At 65.4% G+C, this 16,869-nt stretch overlaps 3 protein-coding genes across 8 annotated transcripts; all 3 read right to left on the bottom strand.

Annotated features, from left to right (window-relative positions):
* Positions 1–1,700: 1,700 nt before the first annotated feature.
* Positions 1,701–3,761, bottom strand: LOC121058866 (translation initiation factor IF-2-like). 4 transcript variants are annotated; one of them, XM_040534975.1, is made up of 3 exons: positions 2,797–3,761; positions 2,310–2,497; positions 1,701–2,213 (listed from the first exon to the last, which is right to left on the bottom strand). In XM_040534975.1, the coding sequence occupies exons 1-2, from the start codon at positions 3,759–3,761 to the stop codon at positions 2,350–2,352; spliced, it is 1,113 nt and encodes a 370-aa protein (XP_040390909.1). In that variant the 3' UTR covers positions 1,701–2,213; positions 2,310–2,349. The 4 variants fall into 4 exon arrangements, 3 of the variants coding, with proteins under 3 accessions (XP_040390909.1, XP_040390908.1, XP_040390907.1); XR_005814380.1 differs by having other exon boundaries at positions 1,701–2,497; positions 2,686–3,761; XM_040534974.1 differs by having other exon boundaries at positions 1,701–2,497.
* A 2,884-nt stretch (positions 3,762–6,645) lies between these two features.
* On the bottom strand, positions 6,646–11,736 carry LOC121059059 (digestive cysteine proteinase 1-like). Its single transcript, XM_040535424.1, has 11 exons — positions 11,682–11,736; positions 9,922–9,981; positions 9,672–9,764; positions 9,396–9,568; positions 8,879–9,119; positions 8,369–8,564; positions 8,090–8,283; positions 7,848–7,939; positions 7,610–7,771; positions 7,195–7,384; positions 6,646–7,007 (listed from the first exon to the last, which is right to left on the bottom strand). The coding sequence occupies exons 1-11, from the start codon at positions 11,734–11,736 to the stop codon at positions 6,820–6,822; spliced, it is 1,644 nt and encodes a 547-aa protein (XP_040391358.1). The 3' UTR covers positions 6,646–6,819.
* Positions 11,662–16,324, bottom strand: LOC121058969 (digestive cysteine proteinase 1-like). Of its 3 annotated transcripts, none has more exons than XM_040535187.1 (11): positions 16,126–16,298; positions 15,398–15,457; positions 15,021–15,113; positions 14,735–14,928; positions 14,009–14,252; positions 13,735–13,930; positions 13,455–13,648; positions 13,138–13,229; positions 12,900–13,061; positions 12,194–12,383; positions 11,662–12,069 (listed from the first exon to the last, which is right to left on the bottom strand). In XM_040535187.1, exons 1-11 carry the CDS (start codon positions 16,289–16,291, stop codon positions 11,882–11,884), a joined length of 1,779 nt encoding a protein of 592 aa, XP_040391121.1. In that variant the 5' UTR covers positions 16,292–16,298; the 3' UTR covers positions 11,662–11,881. The 3 variants fall into 3 exon arrangements, with proteins under 3 accessions (XP_040391121.1, XP_040391122.1, XP_040391120.1); XM_040535188.1 differs by having other exon boundaries at positions 14,735–14,907; positions 16,126–16,277; XM_040535186.1 differs by having other exon boundaries at positions 13,735–14,252; positions 16,126–16,324.
* Between the last annotated feature and the right edge of the window lie 545 nt (positions 16,325–16,869).

Genomic DNA, 16,869 nt, shown 5'->3' with positions numbered 1-16,869 from the left:
GCGGGGCGGGGCGGCCCCCGCCCTTTCCCCTCCGCGATGGTCGTTGGGGGGGGGGAGCGCTGACGTCACAGAGGGCGCGCGGCGGTGATGCAACGGCCCCGCGCGTGACGCGGCCCCGGGGGCGCGCGGGGAGAGGCAGGGAGGTCTCGCGAGAACGCGGCGGGGTGGGGCGGGGGGCGGAGGAAGGGGGACCCGGAAGCGGGGCGGGGGGGGCAGGGCAGGGGATGGGGAAGGGCCAAGGCCAAGGGCAGGGGGCAGGGGCTTGGGCAGAGGGAGGGGGCTTGGGGCTGTCTAGGGCCTGGGGCAGGGCCAAGGGCAGGGTCCTGGGGCTGTCCTGGGGCTGTCCTGGGGCAGGGTCTGAGGGAAGGGGCTGAGGGAAGGGGCCTGGGCCTGGCCCTGTCCGGGGGCACCCTCCAAGTGGGGTTCGATCCGTGGTGCGCCAAGGAATGGGGCTTGGTCCCGTCCAGGCACTTGGTCCGGGTCCTGGGCCTGTCCAGGGGCACGCTCCAGGTCGGGTTTGATCCACGTTGGGCCAGGAGCAGGGGCTGGGGCCAAGGGAAGGGGCTTCAGCCTGTGCAGGGGCCTGGTCCTGGTCCTGTCCAGGGACTCGACCCGGGTCCTCGTCCTGTCCAGGGGTCTGGTCCTGTCCCTGTCCAGGGGTCTGGTTCTACCCAGGGCCATAGCCCTAGTCCTGTCCAGGGTCCTGGTCCTGGTCCAAGGGCAGGGACTTGGGTCAAGGACAAGGTCCTGGTCCCATCCGTGTGCCTGGCCCTGGTCCTTTCCAGGGGCTTGGTCCTGGTCCCATCCAGGGTTCTGGCCCTGGCCACGGCCTTGCTCCAGGCTGTGCTCGATCCCCGCTGTGCCAAGCGCAGGGCCCCGTGCTGGCCCAAAGCCAGGCCAGGGCCAAAAGGAATCGGGGTCACACCGAGCCCCGTAACTGCCCGTCCTGCCTCGGGGAGCGCAGGGCGAGGGGCACGAGGCAGCGAGCGGCTGCGGGGGGGAAGGAGGAGCAGGGCTGGAGGAAGGAAGGGAGCGGGGGGCTGCGGGAGGAGCGGGGCAAGGGGGAGCGGAGCCCGGGGGGGCCGGGGATGGGCAGGGGAGTGCAGGCAGGGCAGCCCGACTGCGTCTGAGAGGTCAGACGTAAGAATAGGAGGAAAAGGAAAGGAAAAGGAGGTAGGAGGTAGCATCTGAAGCCAAGGGGAAGCCTTGTTTTCCTCTGCCCTGATTCCTGGCCCGCCGCGAGGGCAGCTGGTCCCAGGCAGAGCCGAGCCCGGCTGCGATCTGCGTGGTCTGGGTGGGTCTGGGTGGCGGGGCAGGACCAGCACTGCAAACCGCTTGCAAACCATCCCCTGCGCAAACGGGGTAATTCTCTCCTTTTTTATTTTATTTTTTAGCGGAGCAGTTGTTGTTTTTACAGCGTGACGCGGAGCAGGTGCTGCGAGCTTCCAGACATGCTGCCCGCCCAAACAAACCGGGGAACTGACGCGTTTTGGAGTTAAAAGTTCGCTGCGAGTCCAAGACAAAGCGAGCGGGGAGTCGTGGCTGCGTTAACAAACCCGCAGCCGCTGCTTCTGTGCCTGCCTTGCCTGACATTCCTGCGTTCTTAAACCCTGCTTGCTCTCGGGCCGCTGGGGATACCTTGAAATCTTTCGGAAACTTACTTCCCCACCTTCTTTTTCCTCTTTTTTTTTTTTTTTTTGCCCCCCTCCTCACAGCAGATTACAGACTATTCCCAGTCCTAGCTTGTGCAAGTGGTGGAGCTGAAACCCGAGCTGCTCACCGCGGCGCTCAGCGCTTCCCGAGCAGGACCGGGGGAGTGCCTTGGGTTTTTAGCGAGGCTGCGTGGGTGTGCATATTAAACTGAAATTCTGCTGTGCTTGGCTACCTCGGGGACTAGTTATAATCACCGGGCAAATATGCCGTGTGTAGGAGAAATACTTAATTTCATGAAATTCGTTGCGTTGCGCTGGATGCGCGGCGGTGATGGGGAAATAGCAGGCGGTGGAAGCAGAAGGCAGAGCGGAGCTCGGCAGAGGCGGCCGGGGAGCTTCAAACAAAAACCCTCCGCGTCGCCCAGGGGCTGGGATGCTCGGAGGGTTTCTGAGGGAAACGGGGCGGAGGTGGAGGAACCGGGGCCGCCCGGCTCCCCGGGGTCTGACAGCGCACCTGGAAAACGTAAACGCCACGAGCAGCTTGTTGCAAGAAGTGAAAACCTCCGAGAAAAAAAAAAAAAAAAAAAGAAGTCGGGGGTTGCAAGTCTCTGGAGCTGCGGAAAGGGAACGGTTCGTTTGAGAATGTGAGCAACAAACCTGCCAGAGCAGCCACGGCAGCCAAGGGAGAAGCATTTGGCTAAGGACGAGTGTTTGTGAGGCTGCTACCGAAGGAAGGGTAAGAAGAGTCGTTTAGAAAGGCCCTGCCTCCGTGGTTTGCCAGGATCGCCTCGCCAGCAGCTTCTCGCTCACCGTCTCCTGGAGGCCAACAGACTGCTCTGCTCTTACTGGAGGCAACCGAAATGCTCGTTTCTGTAGCAAAAAGCGACCTTTCCTGGCCCAAATCGCAGTGGTTGTCACCCCAAAACCAACGTGGCTCTGCCACATGGGTCCCCCCGTCCACGCACCCGGCGTAGGAGGTGCAGGGAGCTCGCCACAGCCCCCGGGAACGCACCCCAGAAGTTGCCAAACCGACTTGCATCCAGCTGCTGCCCCCTGACTCCGCCTGTGGTTCCCTGCGAATCGCTCACAGATAATATTTCCACATCCTGGCTCCCTCCGTGTCCCCGGCCTGCTGAATAATTACCTTGTTTTGCGCGAGCCGCGAGAGGTTTTCGCGGATAATTCATCCGGCGCTGACAGGCAGCCAGCTTTGGGGCCGGAGCACATTTTCTGGCCACCTGGCAGTGCTGCACGGGCTCCCTTCTCGGGAGGGAAGCGCCGCATCCAGCACGGCCCAGGGCAGGGCAAAACCCAAACCCTGCCGAAATCCCAGCCGCCCTGCCTCGGAGGATGATTTACCTCGGCAAGCTCGGCCCACCCCGAGCTTCTGGATGGAGTTTCTGGACGTGTGGACAGATCGATCCCCAGGTCTGGATGCTCTCGCCCGCAGAAAGCACGTTTCCCTGGAACAAAAACACCTCCTGAGGGCTGTTTGCCATGGGGCTCTCTGTCTCGCCTCGCTGGGCTCTGAATTCGAGGGTCAGAGCCCAGCGTGGAGCCGGGATCGTCCCCAAATTCCCGTCCCTGTCTCACCACGGATTGGGGTCGGAATGGCTCGGGGGCAGCCCGGAGGCTTCCAGCCCTGCTGGGAGCTGGGGACCTGGCACGGGGCTTGGTGGCCGGGCAGCGGGGAGCTGGTGCCTGGGCAGCTCGGGGAGCCCCACGGGGGGAAAATGGAGCTGGGGGAACCTCTGCCAGTGCTGCAGGGGAAAGGCTGCAGCCCAGGGGCTCCATTTTAGGGGCGTAACATGATGTCAGATGATGGGGGAAGAAGCCCAGAGCCCCCTGCTCGCCCCAGCGGGCACACGGGGACCTGGCTGTGCCAGGGGACAGCGACTCCTGTCCCATGCCCGGTGAGGGCAGCGGGGAATTCATGGGCACGTGGGGGAGCCGGGGAGCCCTTTTCCCCCCCAAGGAGACACCACCATTGCCCCGATGGAGCACCCGTCCTTGTCTCGAGGGCACGGGTCCACAAGCCCCAAGGACGGCCTGGCTCCAAGCTGCCCGGGCTCGCTGCCTGCTCAGCCCCACGTCCACCCCCAGCACCATTCGGGGTGGGGGCCCCGCGCGGAGCCACCCCCCCAAATCTCACCTCATGCTCCCGCTGCAGTTACGAGCACCGGGGAAGGTTTGGGGGTTGGGATCTCCAAGGGGGCACGTGAGAAGTAGGTGCTAAAATCAATTTTGGCTCACGGCACCCGCTGCCTTTAAAGCACCCAGCCTCAGCTGGTGTTTCACCAGCCAGGTATCAAATCTGGGGAGTTTCCCACGTAGCTGGAAGGCTGGGAATGCGGGGTGTGCAGACAATACGCCTCATCCAAAGGGAAGCTTAAATGTGTGGATTAAATCTTATTAAGGGTAAATCTCCAGGCCACGTTTGTTTTCCCTAAAAGAGGGTTTTAGGGTGTTTGCTCCGTGCTGTGCTTGGTCTGGGGCTCATGGCTCAGCCCAGCATCAGCTCAGCAAGCAGCCGCCCCCTTCTCAGGTGCCTCCTTTCCTAAGTTCTCCCCTTCCAAAAAAAAGTAAACCCATCTTTTTAAGTTCCCAGCCATGCTTAACTACCCACACTCAGAGCCTTGGCTGTCCCCGGTGCCACAGATGCAAAATTCCAGGCTCCTTCCAAATGCTTCCTGGGGGCGCAAACCCTCCAGCGCTCGCAGCCTCCTGCGTGTTCAGCAGCAAATTCAGAACATAACCTACCCGAAGGGAGCCTGAAAGTCACGGTTCCCTGAAAGTCAAAGCCTGTTTTATCGACTGCAGTCAAGAGAATCAAAGCTGCGGAGCCCCAGCCTCCCCCAGCACAAACCCCATCACTCCTGCGCCGCGATCGTTCCCCTCCCAGCCGCGCGTTCGAGTCAGCACCCCTGCTGGGAATGATTAAAGACCACTTCAGAAATCAGCGCAGCAAATTGTCAAATAAGCAGGTGAACGAGGGAGAGGAAAACAAGGCAGTATTACGGCCTGCCACCCTCAGTCGGGAGCTGGAAGGGACCTGGAAGGGACGCGGCGCTCCCAGGGAGGAAGCACGGTGCTCGCCCCGGCCATTTGCTAGATAAAATAAGGGTGTAACGAGGGTGTAGCTGCTCAGCACGGCTGCCCTCAGCCACCACAAGCCCCTTTTGGGAAGGATTCAGCCCACGTATGCACAGGGGAATCGCTGTCAGCTGGAGGTGCTGGGCCAGGCGCCCTCGACCCCATTGCTTTGGTCTCGGGGCCCTCGATCCCGTTGCTTTGGGAGTTTTGCAGGTCAAAAGAAATGCAGCAGGGGAAGCCCCATCCACGGATGTGCTGCTGTGCCCTCTCTGTGGCGTGCCCTGGGCAGGATTTTGTGGCTGTGCTGGATGGGGCTGGCATTTCGGGTGGGGATGCATCCGTGGGGTGATGCAGAGCGCCGATGGAAGCAGCAACCCAGCTCCCAGCCCGCTTCTGCTCCCTGGGAGCAGCCAGAGGTCGGCCAGAAATGCGGAGGGGCTCCCACATCCCCCCTCCAGGAAGCCCCCCAGGGCGTTTGGGTGGCGCTGCCCCTGCCACCAGTACGGCCAGTGGGGTCTGTGCCCTGTGGCCAAGGGGACAGAGCTCAAACCCCTGGGGGCTCCTCTTGCTGTGGGACCCCCACCCCTGCTGCCTCCCAGGAGATGCCAACAGGGAGCACCATGGTGCATGGGACACCCTGGGGACACTGCTGTCCCCATGCTCTCCCCATCACCTCCTCACACACCCCACTGACAGAAGGTCGCCCCTTTCCCAGGGGACACACGGGGACCCCCCATCACCAGCGGCTCCACCGGGAGCCCCGCGGTGCCCTCAGCACCCCCAGCTCTCCACCGCTCACCTCTCCACCCTTGGGACCGTTTCCAGCTGCTACCCCGAATTGCATGGGGTTTGGGGACAGCCTCCCCATGCCGCCTCTCCAAGGCCCCCAGAGCTGGAGGTGCGGCCCCCCAGGAGCTGCAGCTCTGGTTCCTTGGTCTGCTTCTCGCGAAATCCCCAGGGATGGCAGCTGCTGGCAGTGGGCACAGCCAGGTCATCTGGGGCAGGATGATAAAGGGCACCCTGGGGGCTCAGCCCCCAGCCTCCCTCCCCATTACCACCAGGAGCCCAGCACTGACTCTGCCCCTCCTGCAGCCTCCCCCCAGCTGCTAAATGGGCTCAGGTGGGGAGGGCAGAGCCTGGCGGTGCCGACAGCTTCCACCTGGGACACGAGCAGGGCACCAGCACTCTGAGTGCTGCAGACCCCACACCGCACTGGGACAGCCAGGACCCTCTCTGGGGCAGCCCCACAGCAGCAGCGGCCTCCCTAAACCCTTGGGGCTCCTGCTTGGGTTTCCCCATGGCCATGCAGTTTTGGGGTAAAGCGCTGGAGAAGGGTGAAAAAAGGAACATGGCAGAGCTGGGGTGGCAGCTCCACGCCTGGCTGCTCCCTGTGGGGTTGAACAAAGCCTCCCCCTACCCAGGGATGTGCCTGGGAACCAGCTCTGTCCCCCTCCCCGTGGCTCTGTCACTGTCACCCACCTTCTTGCCCTGTCCTGCACCCCTGTGTCCTCCCAGCACCTGGGTCCCTCTGACACCCCCAGGAGCACTCACAACACAGGGGACCCTTTGGGTTTCTTCCATCCTTGGAACATGAAAACCCTCAGGAATTCTGTTTTCTCCCCAGATGTGTGGGGAAACTGAGGCACCAGGCACTGACACACGTAGGAGCCCAGAGAAGAGGGCCCAGCATCCAGAGGGACAGCCGGAGCTGCTGGGAAGGGGGTGCTGGCACTGAAATACTTGGGGTTAGGGGACACAGAACTCAAATGGGGCACGGCCGGGCTGAGCACCGCGTGAAGCTCAGCACCCGGAGGGCTGCAGAAGGCACTCCCAGCAAGGGCTGTGGCAGACAGGGGCAGGCTGTGGGGGGGGAGAAGACACCCCAGCACCATGGACAGGATCACTTCTCACAGCATTTATTGCCCAAACGACAAAACACCTCCCCAAAAACCCTCTGCCCTCCTGGCTGGGCTGCCCCCCTCTGCCCCACGGTCACCTCGCGGAGCCCCGCATCCAGCCAGAGCTGCACAGGGGGACACGGTGGGGATGGGGCACGCGTTGGGGCCGCGTCCCATCAGGCCAGGACGGGGAAGGAGGCGGCGGTGGCCACGCCGCAGTTGTTGTCCTTCATGGCCATGAGGATGTAGCCGTCGTTGCCCCAGTAGGTAGACCAGGAGTTCTTGATGAGCCAGTAGCTCTTGCCGTGCAACACCCCGTAGCCCACGGCCAGCACCGCGTGGTCCAGATCCGACGTCTCGTTCCCTGGGAGGGAGAAAAGAAGAAAAACGGAGACATCTCCGTCCCCATCCCTGCTCTGGGTGCAGCCCCTCGGCCAACCCCGCACCGACGTTACGCCCCAGGTGTGCAGATCCCCGTGCCAAGCCCAGACCCCGTGAGCAGGACGGGGACCCCGCTGGGTGCCCCCCACCCCACCGCCCACCCAGCTTACCACAGTGGGGTTCCTCATAGACGCCGTTGGCGTAGAAGGCGAAGGACTTGTGCGAGGCGTCGATGTTGACGGCCACGGGGCCGTGCTTGACCAGCGCGGCTTTCAGCACCGCGGCGCTGCCCGGCTCCACGTTGACGTAGCCGGCGAGCGGGGCCACCAGCTCCGACTGGTTGCAGTGGCAGTAGCCGTTCTGGGGGGGACACGGAGGTGGCACCGGGGTCCTGGAGAGGTTTCCAGGGGGATCCAACCCATCCGAGAAGGGTCGGCTTGGGTGGAGCATCCATAACCCAAAGAGGAGCAGCCATCCGGTGCCAGATGGGTGATGGCAGGCTTGGGAGAGCCTCGCTGTGCACCCCAAAGCTTGGTGGGGAGGATGGAGTGCAGGTGGGAGCACACCCTCCCCGAGCACCCTCACCTGCCCCAGGTACGGCCCATAGGACTCGGTGCTGGCGATGCCGCCGTGCTTCATCACCCACTCGTAGGCTCGCCACTCCTCGCCCCCATCACACGCCTGGTTCCCGAAGCCCCAGGAGCAGTCGATGAGGACTTGCTGGGACAGCGGGGTCAGCACGCCAGTCTGCGGGGAGCGGACATGCTGCAGGGACAGGGACAAGCACCCTGCGGCCACCCCGGCCGTCCCTGCTCGCTCTCACCTTGAGGAAGAGGGCACCCTCCATCGCGCCCGTGGTGGCGAAGCTCCAGCAGGAGCCGCAGACAGCCTGGTCCTTCACGGGGGTCACCGCGCCTGGGGACAGCAGGAGGGTGACAATTGGGGTGGGTGAAAGGGAAACTGAGGCAGGACTCGAGGACCTGTGCAAAGCCCGGAGTGCAAAGCAGAGCCCAAGTCTTGGGCATGGTCTGGGCTTGCACCCCACCAGGTTGTGTCCCTGCTCACCGTACAGCCTCCAGTCGAGGCTCTCGGGGAGGTGGAGGTCGGCGTAGAGCTGGGTGGGGAAGGGCAGCCCGTGGTTGGGGGCCCCGCTCCGGCGACGGCCGCGCAGCGCCGCCAGCTCCTGGGGCGTGCGGTCGGCCAGGTGGTTCAGCGCCAGCGTGTAGGAGAGCGCAGCGCGGTTCTTCGAGTGCACGAACCTGGGGACGGGACGGGGTGAAGGTGCTGCGGGACAAGGGGAGCATCCCCGAGCCCCCCCGGGTCTCCCCCCCGCCGCCCCCTTACCGCATGTTGTGGATGAAGGCGCGCTTGCGGTGCTCATGCTCCTCCTCGCTGCCGTAGCGCTTTCCAAACCTCTCCTGGTAGTGGTGGAAGAGGTGGTGGTGGACGTGCTCCGTGTCCGTCCCCACAAACTCCCGCATGGGGTTGGCCACGATGCGGTGCTCGGGGCCGGCCACGGGCCACTGCTCACACTGCACACCTGCAGGGGGCACGGGGAGGGCTGCAGCCTCCAAGCGGGCACGGGTCCCTCCCCGCAGCGGGGTGCAGCGCCCACACCCCAAACCGTGGGGGCACAGATCGAGGTCTGCACCCTCCGCTTCCAGAGCTGGTGCTGGAGCATCCCCGCACCGCACCCAGCACGGGATCACCCAGCCCTCAGCATTTTTAGGTTTCTCCCCACCTCCCTTTTTTCCCCCCAGCCAATCATCCCGAATTACGGGGTGCTAGGAAATTAATTATAATAAATCAGAGGACGCAGAGCCGCGGGGTGGCACCGGCTGCGCAGCCGCTCACCGTCCGGGAGCTGGAAGACCTCAGGGGAGAAGCGGTGGCTGAAGGTGGAGTAGTCGATCTCGTACTTGTCGTAGTGGGAGCCCAGCAGGCTGTTGAAGCCGCGCACCTCGTAGTGCAGGGGCACCGGACCACGGGCCGAGCTGCCCACCCGCAGCGTGTAGACGTTCTTCTTGCGGCCCCAGTAGGAGACGTTCTGCCAGACGGCGCAGCGCTGCCCGCGGAAGCGCTCCTCCCGAACCCACTGGGCACAGCGGGTGTCAGGGACACCGTGCCACCACCGTGTCCCCGGCGAGCACCCCACCACAATCACACCCCAGCCACACCACACTGTGCAAGATGAGAACCCTCCCCCTCCAGCACCCAGGGCTGGATCTGGCCACGTGTTTACCCGTTCCCAACCACCTCTGCCCTCGCACGGGGGCATTTGCCCATTCCCAACCACCCCATGCCCATCGGTGTCCCTTGTCCCCTCCCCTGCCTCATTTCCAGCTCCTCGGGGGCCATGCCCGGGGCTCACCTTGAAGTTCTCCAGGCTGGGGAAGACGCTCTGCGGGGTGACGAGGTCCCCGTCGGTGCCGTTGATGCGGAAGCACTTGCGGACGTTGACCTCTGTCTCCGTGGTCTCCGGCGTCACCTTGAAGCTGGCGCCGAAGGGCTCGACGGAGCCGAACTGGTAGGTGACCACTTGGCCTGGGGACGGGGACGGCACCGGGTTCTAGCCCAGCCCGGCGTGGAGGGGGCCCCCAGAGGGAGCAGAGGGATGGGGGTGGCCGCCAGCCCCCCGCGCACCCACCGCCGTAGTACTGGATGCGGCTCTTCCCGCCGGTGAGGTTGTACCAGGCTTCGAAGGGCTCCCTGATCTCCGCGTAGGGCAGGCTGAGCACTCCTGCGGGCACCCCGGGCACCCCACGGCATCACCACCCCACTCCCACCCACAGCACCCCACGGCAGCGATGTGCCCAGCCCCAGATGTGGGGCACCCGGAGGTGCTGGGTCCCTCGGCTAGCACCGTCCCAGCAGGGTGCTGGGTCCCCGAGCGGTACCTGTGACGTGGTAGATGTCCCCAAACGTGGGTATCTCCAGCAGAGCTTTGCTCTCTGCTCCTGGAAATTAAAAAATAAATAAAATAAAAGCAAAAAAGCCTTTTAAGCTGCTGATTGCCCACCTCTCCATGCACAGGGCTGCCTCAAAGCCTGCAAAAAAACCCTAGGAGAGGGGGGACAACCTGGGGGAGCGCACCCTGCCCAGGCAGGGCAGAGACTGGGGGTCCCCAAGGCAGGGCTCCCCGCTCCCCCAGACCTCTCCCTCTCGCCCTGGGGTGCAGCCAGGGCAGGGGGGGTGCTCACCCAGCAGCAGGGCAGCCCCCAGCACCAGCAGCCACCCCAACCCCTCCATCCTGCACACCCCAGCCCACGGTGCTGCCCTGCACCCACGGGTGCCTTAAATACCCCCAGTGGGTGGGCAGGGAGCTGCCGGCAGCCGACGGGCACGGCCCCATCCCTCCCGTTGGCCAGGATTACACCAAAGGGGAGGTGGGGCTTTGTGCTGCCCTCCCCAGCCCCGCCACGAGCACCCAGGGGTGCCCTTCCCACCCGTAGCAGGGTGGGTGCTGATGCCGTGCGCTTGCAGGGCTTGGGGTCAGGGGGAGCAAGGTGGGACCCAGATGTCTGTGGGCACTGGTTCCCTGTGGTGGGGCCATCCCCTGGGGGGAGGGGTCCCATGGATTAGGGACCCAGGGGTGGGTGCTGGGGGTGCCCATCTGCCCCCAGCACTGCAGCTTGCAGCAAGGCTCTGCTGCCTGCAGCGAGCAGGGGCAGGGTTTGCAGCAGCGCGGGGCAAAGAGGCACAAGGCAAAACCCATCGGCTGCCTCAGGAAAGCACCCGGGAGAGCACCCAGGAGAGCACCCACACCCTGCACCCACACCGCGGCCCCTCGGGGTGCTCCCTGCCCTCCTGGATGCCCCGCTGTCCCCACAGTGGGGTGCGGGACTCTCTGCACCCCTGCGTCCTAGCAGGGCGAGCCCAGGACTGCAATTAGAGGGGGGTTAATTGGAAAAAAGGACAGAGCCCAGATGTCAGGAGCGCCGTGGAGAAGGAGGACCCGGGCAGGAGCGCAGCGGTGGCCTTCACCCCCCCCACTTGCAGCGGGGCCAGCTGGACCCCGGCCCAAGGTGACAGCGAGCGCCCGCGGGGCCGCCGAGCCCCAAACAACGCCGATAGGGGCCGGGCGCGGGATGGCCGCACGCACCACAAGGCACACGGGGGCTGCTGCCCCCCCAAAATGCTTCTGCCCCAGAGAGGTGACAGCGAAGGGGGGAGGACAGCCAGAGCTCTCCCTTCCCATGCTGGTTGCAGGATGTTCCCGTACCAAACCTGCTCTCCTGGGGGGATTTGTAGGGTCCCCCCTCCCCAGCAGGGAGCAGCCCCACAGGGTGCTGAGGAGCCCGGCTGGGGACACCGCAAGTGCCACCCCCTCCCAGAGCCACAACAGAGCCAGGGCAGTGGGGCAGAGGGTGGCTGCCCCCCCTCTCCCCGTGCTCCAGGAATGTCCCGTCTCAGCAGAAAGCCCTGGGGGTGTTTGTGCTCCACTCGAGAACTCGAGATAGGGCTGGGAGAGCCTCCCCCCTCATCCCGGGGCGCTGCTGAAGGCAGCTGGCTGTCCCCAGGGCCTGGACAGGGACCTGAGCCAGGCGGGCAAAATTATTTTAGCCAAAAATTATTATATTATTATATTATTATATTATTATATTATTACAATTATAGCCAAAATTATTTTTTCTGGGGTCTTTATTGGCAAGCCCACGGCTGAATTTCCAGCAGCTCTGTCCCACCATGTCCCCATCTTCCTCCTGTACCATGGGGGTCCCCCCATGTCCCAATCTTCCTCCCACACCCCAGGGGTCCCCCCACGTCCCCATCTTCCTCCCGCACCCTGGGTCACAACGAAGGCTCTGCTCCAGGGCTGGGTGCCCGCAAGTTCCCCCCGCAGAGCTGGCAAGTGTCTTAGGCCAGGATGGGGTAGGTGGCCTCGGTGGCCACGCCGCAGTTGTTGTCCTTCATGGCCATGAGGATGTAGCCGTCGTTGCCCCAGTAGGTGGACCAGGAGTTCTTGATGAGCCAGTAGGTCTCCCCCTGCAGCACCCCGTAGCCCACGGCCAGCACGGCGTGGTCCAGCTCCCCCGATTTGTTCGCTGCGTGGGACAGCGCAGGGGAGGGCGCGTTGGGACGGGAGCCCCCGGGGGGCTGCAGGGATTCTCACCCCCTCCAGCCCTGCCCAACGTCAGGCGGGGGGTACCCGGGGGCCACCCGACTCACCGCACTTGGGCTCGTAGTAGACGCCGTTGGAGTAGAAGGAGAAGGTCCTGTGCGAGGCGTCGATGCTGACGGCCACGGGGCCGTGCTTGTAGATGGCAGCTTTCACCGCCGTGATGTTGCCCGAGGTGACGTTGACGTAGCCCGTGATCTTGGCCAGCATCTCAGACTGGTTGTAGTGGCACAGGCCGTTCTGCGGCACCCCCGGGGGCAGCGTCAGCGGGGGCACCCAGGTCCCCCCGCCATGCCCCTGGCTGCCCCCTGCTCCCATGCAGGGACTGGTGTGGGATTTGGGGTGTGTCAGCGTCCCTGCCCCAGCCCCTGCTGCCCACCACAATGGGGACGTTTCCCTGGCACGCAGCACGGGCGCCTTGCTCTGTCCCCAAGCCCCTTGCTCTGCCCTTGTCCCCCTGTCCCTGGGCAGTCCCGCACCACCCCTGCACCCCAGGGAGCCGTGGCTGTGTCACCACCCCATGGCAGAGGAGCCTCATCCCTGTTGTGCAAGAGGAGAAACTGAGGCAGCAGTGACGAAACCGCCTGGCTGAGCCCCAGGGCTTGGCTTCGCGCTGCAAAGAACCGCAGGGACTCTCGTGCCCTGGGGAAAGGGCGGTTCGCCCATCCCCAGAGCCCGTTAGCATCCCTGGAGGGTGACCAGAGGGACACATCCTGAGAGCTGGGGACCCCGACAGGGGCACGGGGCCACCCTCACCTGCCCCTTGTAGTTGCCGTAGGACTCGGTGCTGGCGATGCCGCCGTGCTTCTTGATCCACTCGTAGGCTCGCCACTCCTCGCCCCCGTCGCACGCGTAGTTCCCGAAGCCCCAGGAGCAGTCGATGAGGACTTGCTGGGACAGCGGGGTCAGCACGCCGGTCTGCGGGGAGCAGACACGCTGCAGGGACAGGGACAAGCACCCTGCGGCCACCCCGGCCGTCCCCGCTCGCTCTCACCTTGAGGAAGAGGGCACCCTCCATCGCGCCCGTGGTGGCGAAGCTCCAGCAGGAGCCGCAGACAGCCTGGTCCTTCACGGGGGTCACCGCACCTGGGGACAGCAGGAGGGTGACAGTTGGGGTGGGTGAAAGGGAAACTGAGGCAGGACTCACCGTGCTCCCTCTGGAGTCCCTCTGGAGCTCCCTGACATGGGGAAGGAGCACGAGCCAGCTCGGCCAGACTCTGCACCGACCCTGATGGGCAGCACCCCCTCCCTTTACCAGCACCCACCCCCCAGGCAGAGCAGCACCGCGCACCGACCCCATCCGGCACGCACCATACATGCGCCAGTCGAGGCTCTCAGGCAGGATGAGGCCGGCGTAGCGCTCGGCAGGGAAGGGCAGCCCGTGGTTGGGGGCCCCGCTCCGGCGACGGCCCCGCAGCGCCGCCAGCTCCTGGGGCGTGCGGTCGGCCAGGTGGTTCAGCGCCAGCGTGTAGGAGAGCGCGGCGCGGTTCTTCGAGTGCACGAACCTGGGGACGGGGACGGCACCGCTGAGGCCACCGCAGCACCTGGTTCCCCAGGGGGGGTCGGTGGGTGCCCCCCAACCCGCCCGCACCTCATGTTGTGCACGAAGACGCGCTGCCGGTGCTCCAGCTCCCGCGTGGAGCCGTACCGCCGCCCAAAGCGCCGCCGGTAGTGGTGGAAAACCTCGTGTGCCCGCGGCTGGTGCCGCCCCACCAGGTCCTCCATGGGGTTCGCCAGCACCCGGTGCTCCGCCGTGCTCCCCGGCAGGAGCCCGCATTTCTTCGTCTCTAGGGTGCAATTAGGGGACGCCGTCAGCCCGAGAGCCAGCCGAGGGCGGGCAGGGTGGTGGCCCCGGCCCCGCTCACCATTCACGGGGATGTCGAAGACGGAAGAGGGGAAGCTGTTGTCGAAGTCGGTGTAGGAAATCTCGTACTTGTCGTAGTGGGAGCCCAGCAGGCTGTTGTAGCCCCGCATCTCGTAGTGCACGGGGGCCACCCCGCAGCTGGAGTTGGTCACCCACAGGGTGTAGACGTTCTTCTTCTGCGCCCAGTGGGTGACGTTCTGCCACACGGCGCAGTACCGGCCCTGGTAGTACTCCTCCCGTAGGAACTGGGGGCACAGGGACAGGTTCTTGGGGTGCCGACCCCTCATCTCCCCCTATGTCCATGCCTCCCCACCCGGCCCCTCCGTGGGCACCCATCGCACGTGCAGCGCCGTGCACCCGGTGTCTGCGTGGCCAGCAGGGAAAGCGGGTGCCGCAGCCAGCCCCGCCAGAGGCTGGGGATGGGGGGAGCCGAGCCGCCGTGCAGCGACTTGCCCGAGCTGCCCCGAAACACCGGCGCTTGTGTGGGCTGCGACACGTCCCAACACGGCTCCTGGGGTTGGGAAAGGAGCCGGGCGTCTGGCCCCAAGCCGGGTGGAGAAGTGACCCTCCCTGCACCCATGGGTGCAGGGACCTGCCGCAGCCTGCCCCGGCACCCTGCACCACGCAGAGGCGAGCAGGGACGGAGGGGAGCATGGCCCAGCACCCCCAGCCCCAGGGATGCTGCGGGCAGCAGGTCGGATCCAGGCTTTCCTTTGCCCCCCCTCACCTTGAAGCCATCCAGGCTGGGGAAGACGCTCTGGATCCTGACCACGTCCTCCTTGGAGCCGGGCAGCTGGAAGCATTTCCTGGCGTTCACCTCCTTCTCGGTGGTCTCGGGAGTGATCTTGTACTGCATCCCGTAGGGCTTCACCCCGGCCAGCTGGTACGTTATCACCTGCCCTGTGCCAGCCAGGGGGGAAACTGAGGCATGGGGGGGTCCCGCGCTCAGCCTCCCTTCGCACAGGGATGGGCGCAGATGGATGCGGCCAGATGGATTGTGCCCCCCTGCCTACCCCCGTAGTACTGGATCCGGCTCTTGTTCCCCGTCAGGTTGTACCAGGCTTCGAAGGGCTCCTCGATCTCCGCGTAGGGCAGGTTGATGACCCCTGCGGAGCACCCAGCATGGGGCACGGCTCAGCCCTGGCACCCCACATCCCTCCCCGAGCCCCCGACCACACCGTGCTCATCAGAGACACCCCTGGCACCCACGGGGGACGCAGCCCCACAGCCGAACCAAGCCACTGTCCCCAGGGGTCCCCCCCCACCACCACCACATGCACCAGTTGCGGTGCCAGTTGGGCACTGGGATGACCCGGTGCTGAGCATCCTCCGCTCCCCCCATGGTGCTGGGGGGGCCTGGCCGCCCTCAGCCCCGACACTGGGCCGTTACCTCTGACATGGTAGATGGATCCGAAGTGGGGCAGCGGCCGGGAGAGCCCCTGGTCCTGTCCTGCAAGGCACGAGCGGGGATGGGGCCGGGTTGTGGGGCCGCGGGGCAGCCTGTGGCGGGACGCTCCCATTCCCTGCGGCTCCTCCCGGGCTCGCAGCTTGTGCAACCCCACGCCAACACGCCCTGGGAGCCAGCCTTCCCCTCCGTCAGCACCTTTCTGACGGGCCCCAGCACCCCAAAATCAGGGGGTTCCCAAAGATCGGGGCACCCACAGGTGGTGCCCAGGACGCAGGGAGCGGCGATAGAGCCAGCACCCCCGGGACTTGTGCAGTGCCCCAGGCACCCGGCGAGGGGAACTGGGGGCACGGCTCCCCCTGTCCCCCCCAACGCTTCCGGCAACAACCCGCCCGCCTCCCCCCGCTGCTCTCTGCGAAAACAGGGAAATGGCTGGGGTTGGTGCGTGCGTTAAAGCCGTCTGGCTCGGCGTAGCCCTATTTTCATCCTCCCCCCCTTGCCAAGCCTTCAAGGCACTGCACCACCCCGCAGCCCTCCTCTCCCAGGGGCTCCAAGCACGGGGCCTGGCACACGCTATAAGAAACCCTTCTCCACCCTGCCCTGCGTTCCCATTAACCCAGCGATGGGGAGACGAGACCCACAGGGGTTCCCCCAGCTGCGGGACGCCCCCAAACCCCCCGGTGCCTCGGCACCGTCCCGGGGCACGGACTCACCCCGCACGGCGGCGCAGAGCGCGGAGGCCACGAGCCAGCCGAGCACGCCCATCCTCGCCCCCGTCGCCCCCGCTCGCCGGGACCTGCTCCCGGTTTTAAGGCCGAGCCTGGGCCCTCCCCAGGGGAGGGAAGGAGCCGGCATCATGTGGTGCCCGATGGGGCGCATGGGATCGGCTGGATCCATTGGGGGGAGCCCCACAGGCTGGGCTATGGAGTGCTCAGGGTGCGAGGGGAGAGCTGGGAGCTCCTCACCGCGCAGCAAAAGGGGGTGTGTGTCCTCCTTGCTCAGCTGCGAGGGGGAAACTGAGGCAGCAGGCGGGGAGAGCAGCCGGGCTGCAAGGGAGAGCCTCATCCAGCAGCACGGGGAAGCCACCACCCACCCACCCTGTTCGCCCCAAGGGCTTTGGGGGCTCCCCGAATGCGGGGCTCCATCCTTCCCCAGCTGTAGGGCAGGGAGGGGAGCGCTCCTGCAGGGTTTGTGCACCACCAGCCCCATCTCCACCCCGCACGGGGGCTGGAGCCCTCTTGGCAAGGCTGTTCCCATAAGGGACGCGCCGTGCCAGGCTGTGCCCCCAGGGGCAGGGGCACACAGCAACCCCCGCCCCGATCCCTCCAGCCGGCTCCTGTCCCCGTGGTTTAGCCAGGCTGAGCCCATATTCTGCCTGGGGACGGGTGCTCAGCCTCCCCCAGCACCCCGGGAGCTGCCCTTGTTCCTCAGCGGTGGCAGCACCCATGGGACGGTTC

Source organism: Cygnus olor, chromosome 23 (assembly GCF_009769625.2).
Source record: "Cygnus olor isolate bCygOlo1 chromosome 23, bCygOlo1.pri.v2, whole genome shotgun sequence".
Classification (NCBI taxonomy): Eukaryota; Metazoa; Chordata; class Aves; order Anseriformes; family Anatidae; genus Cygnus; species Cygnus olor.
Note: the sequence above shows the minus strand (reverse complement) of the source record. Positions and strands in the feature narration are given on the sequence as shown.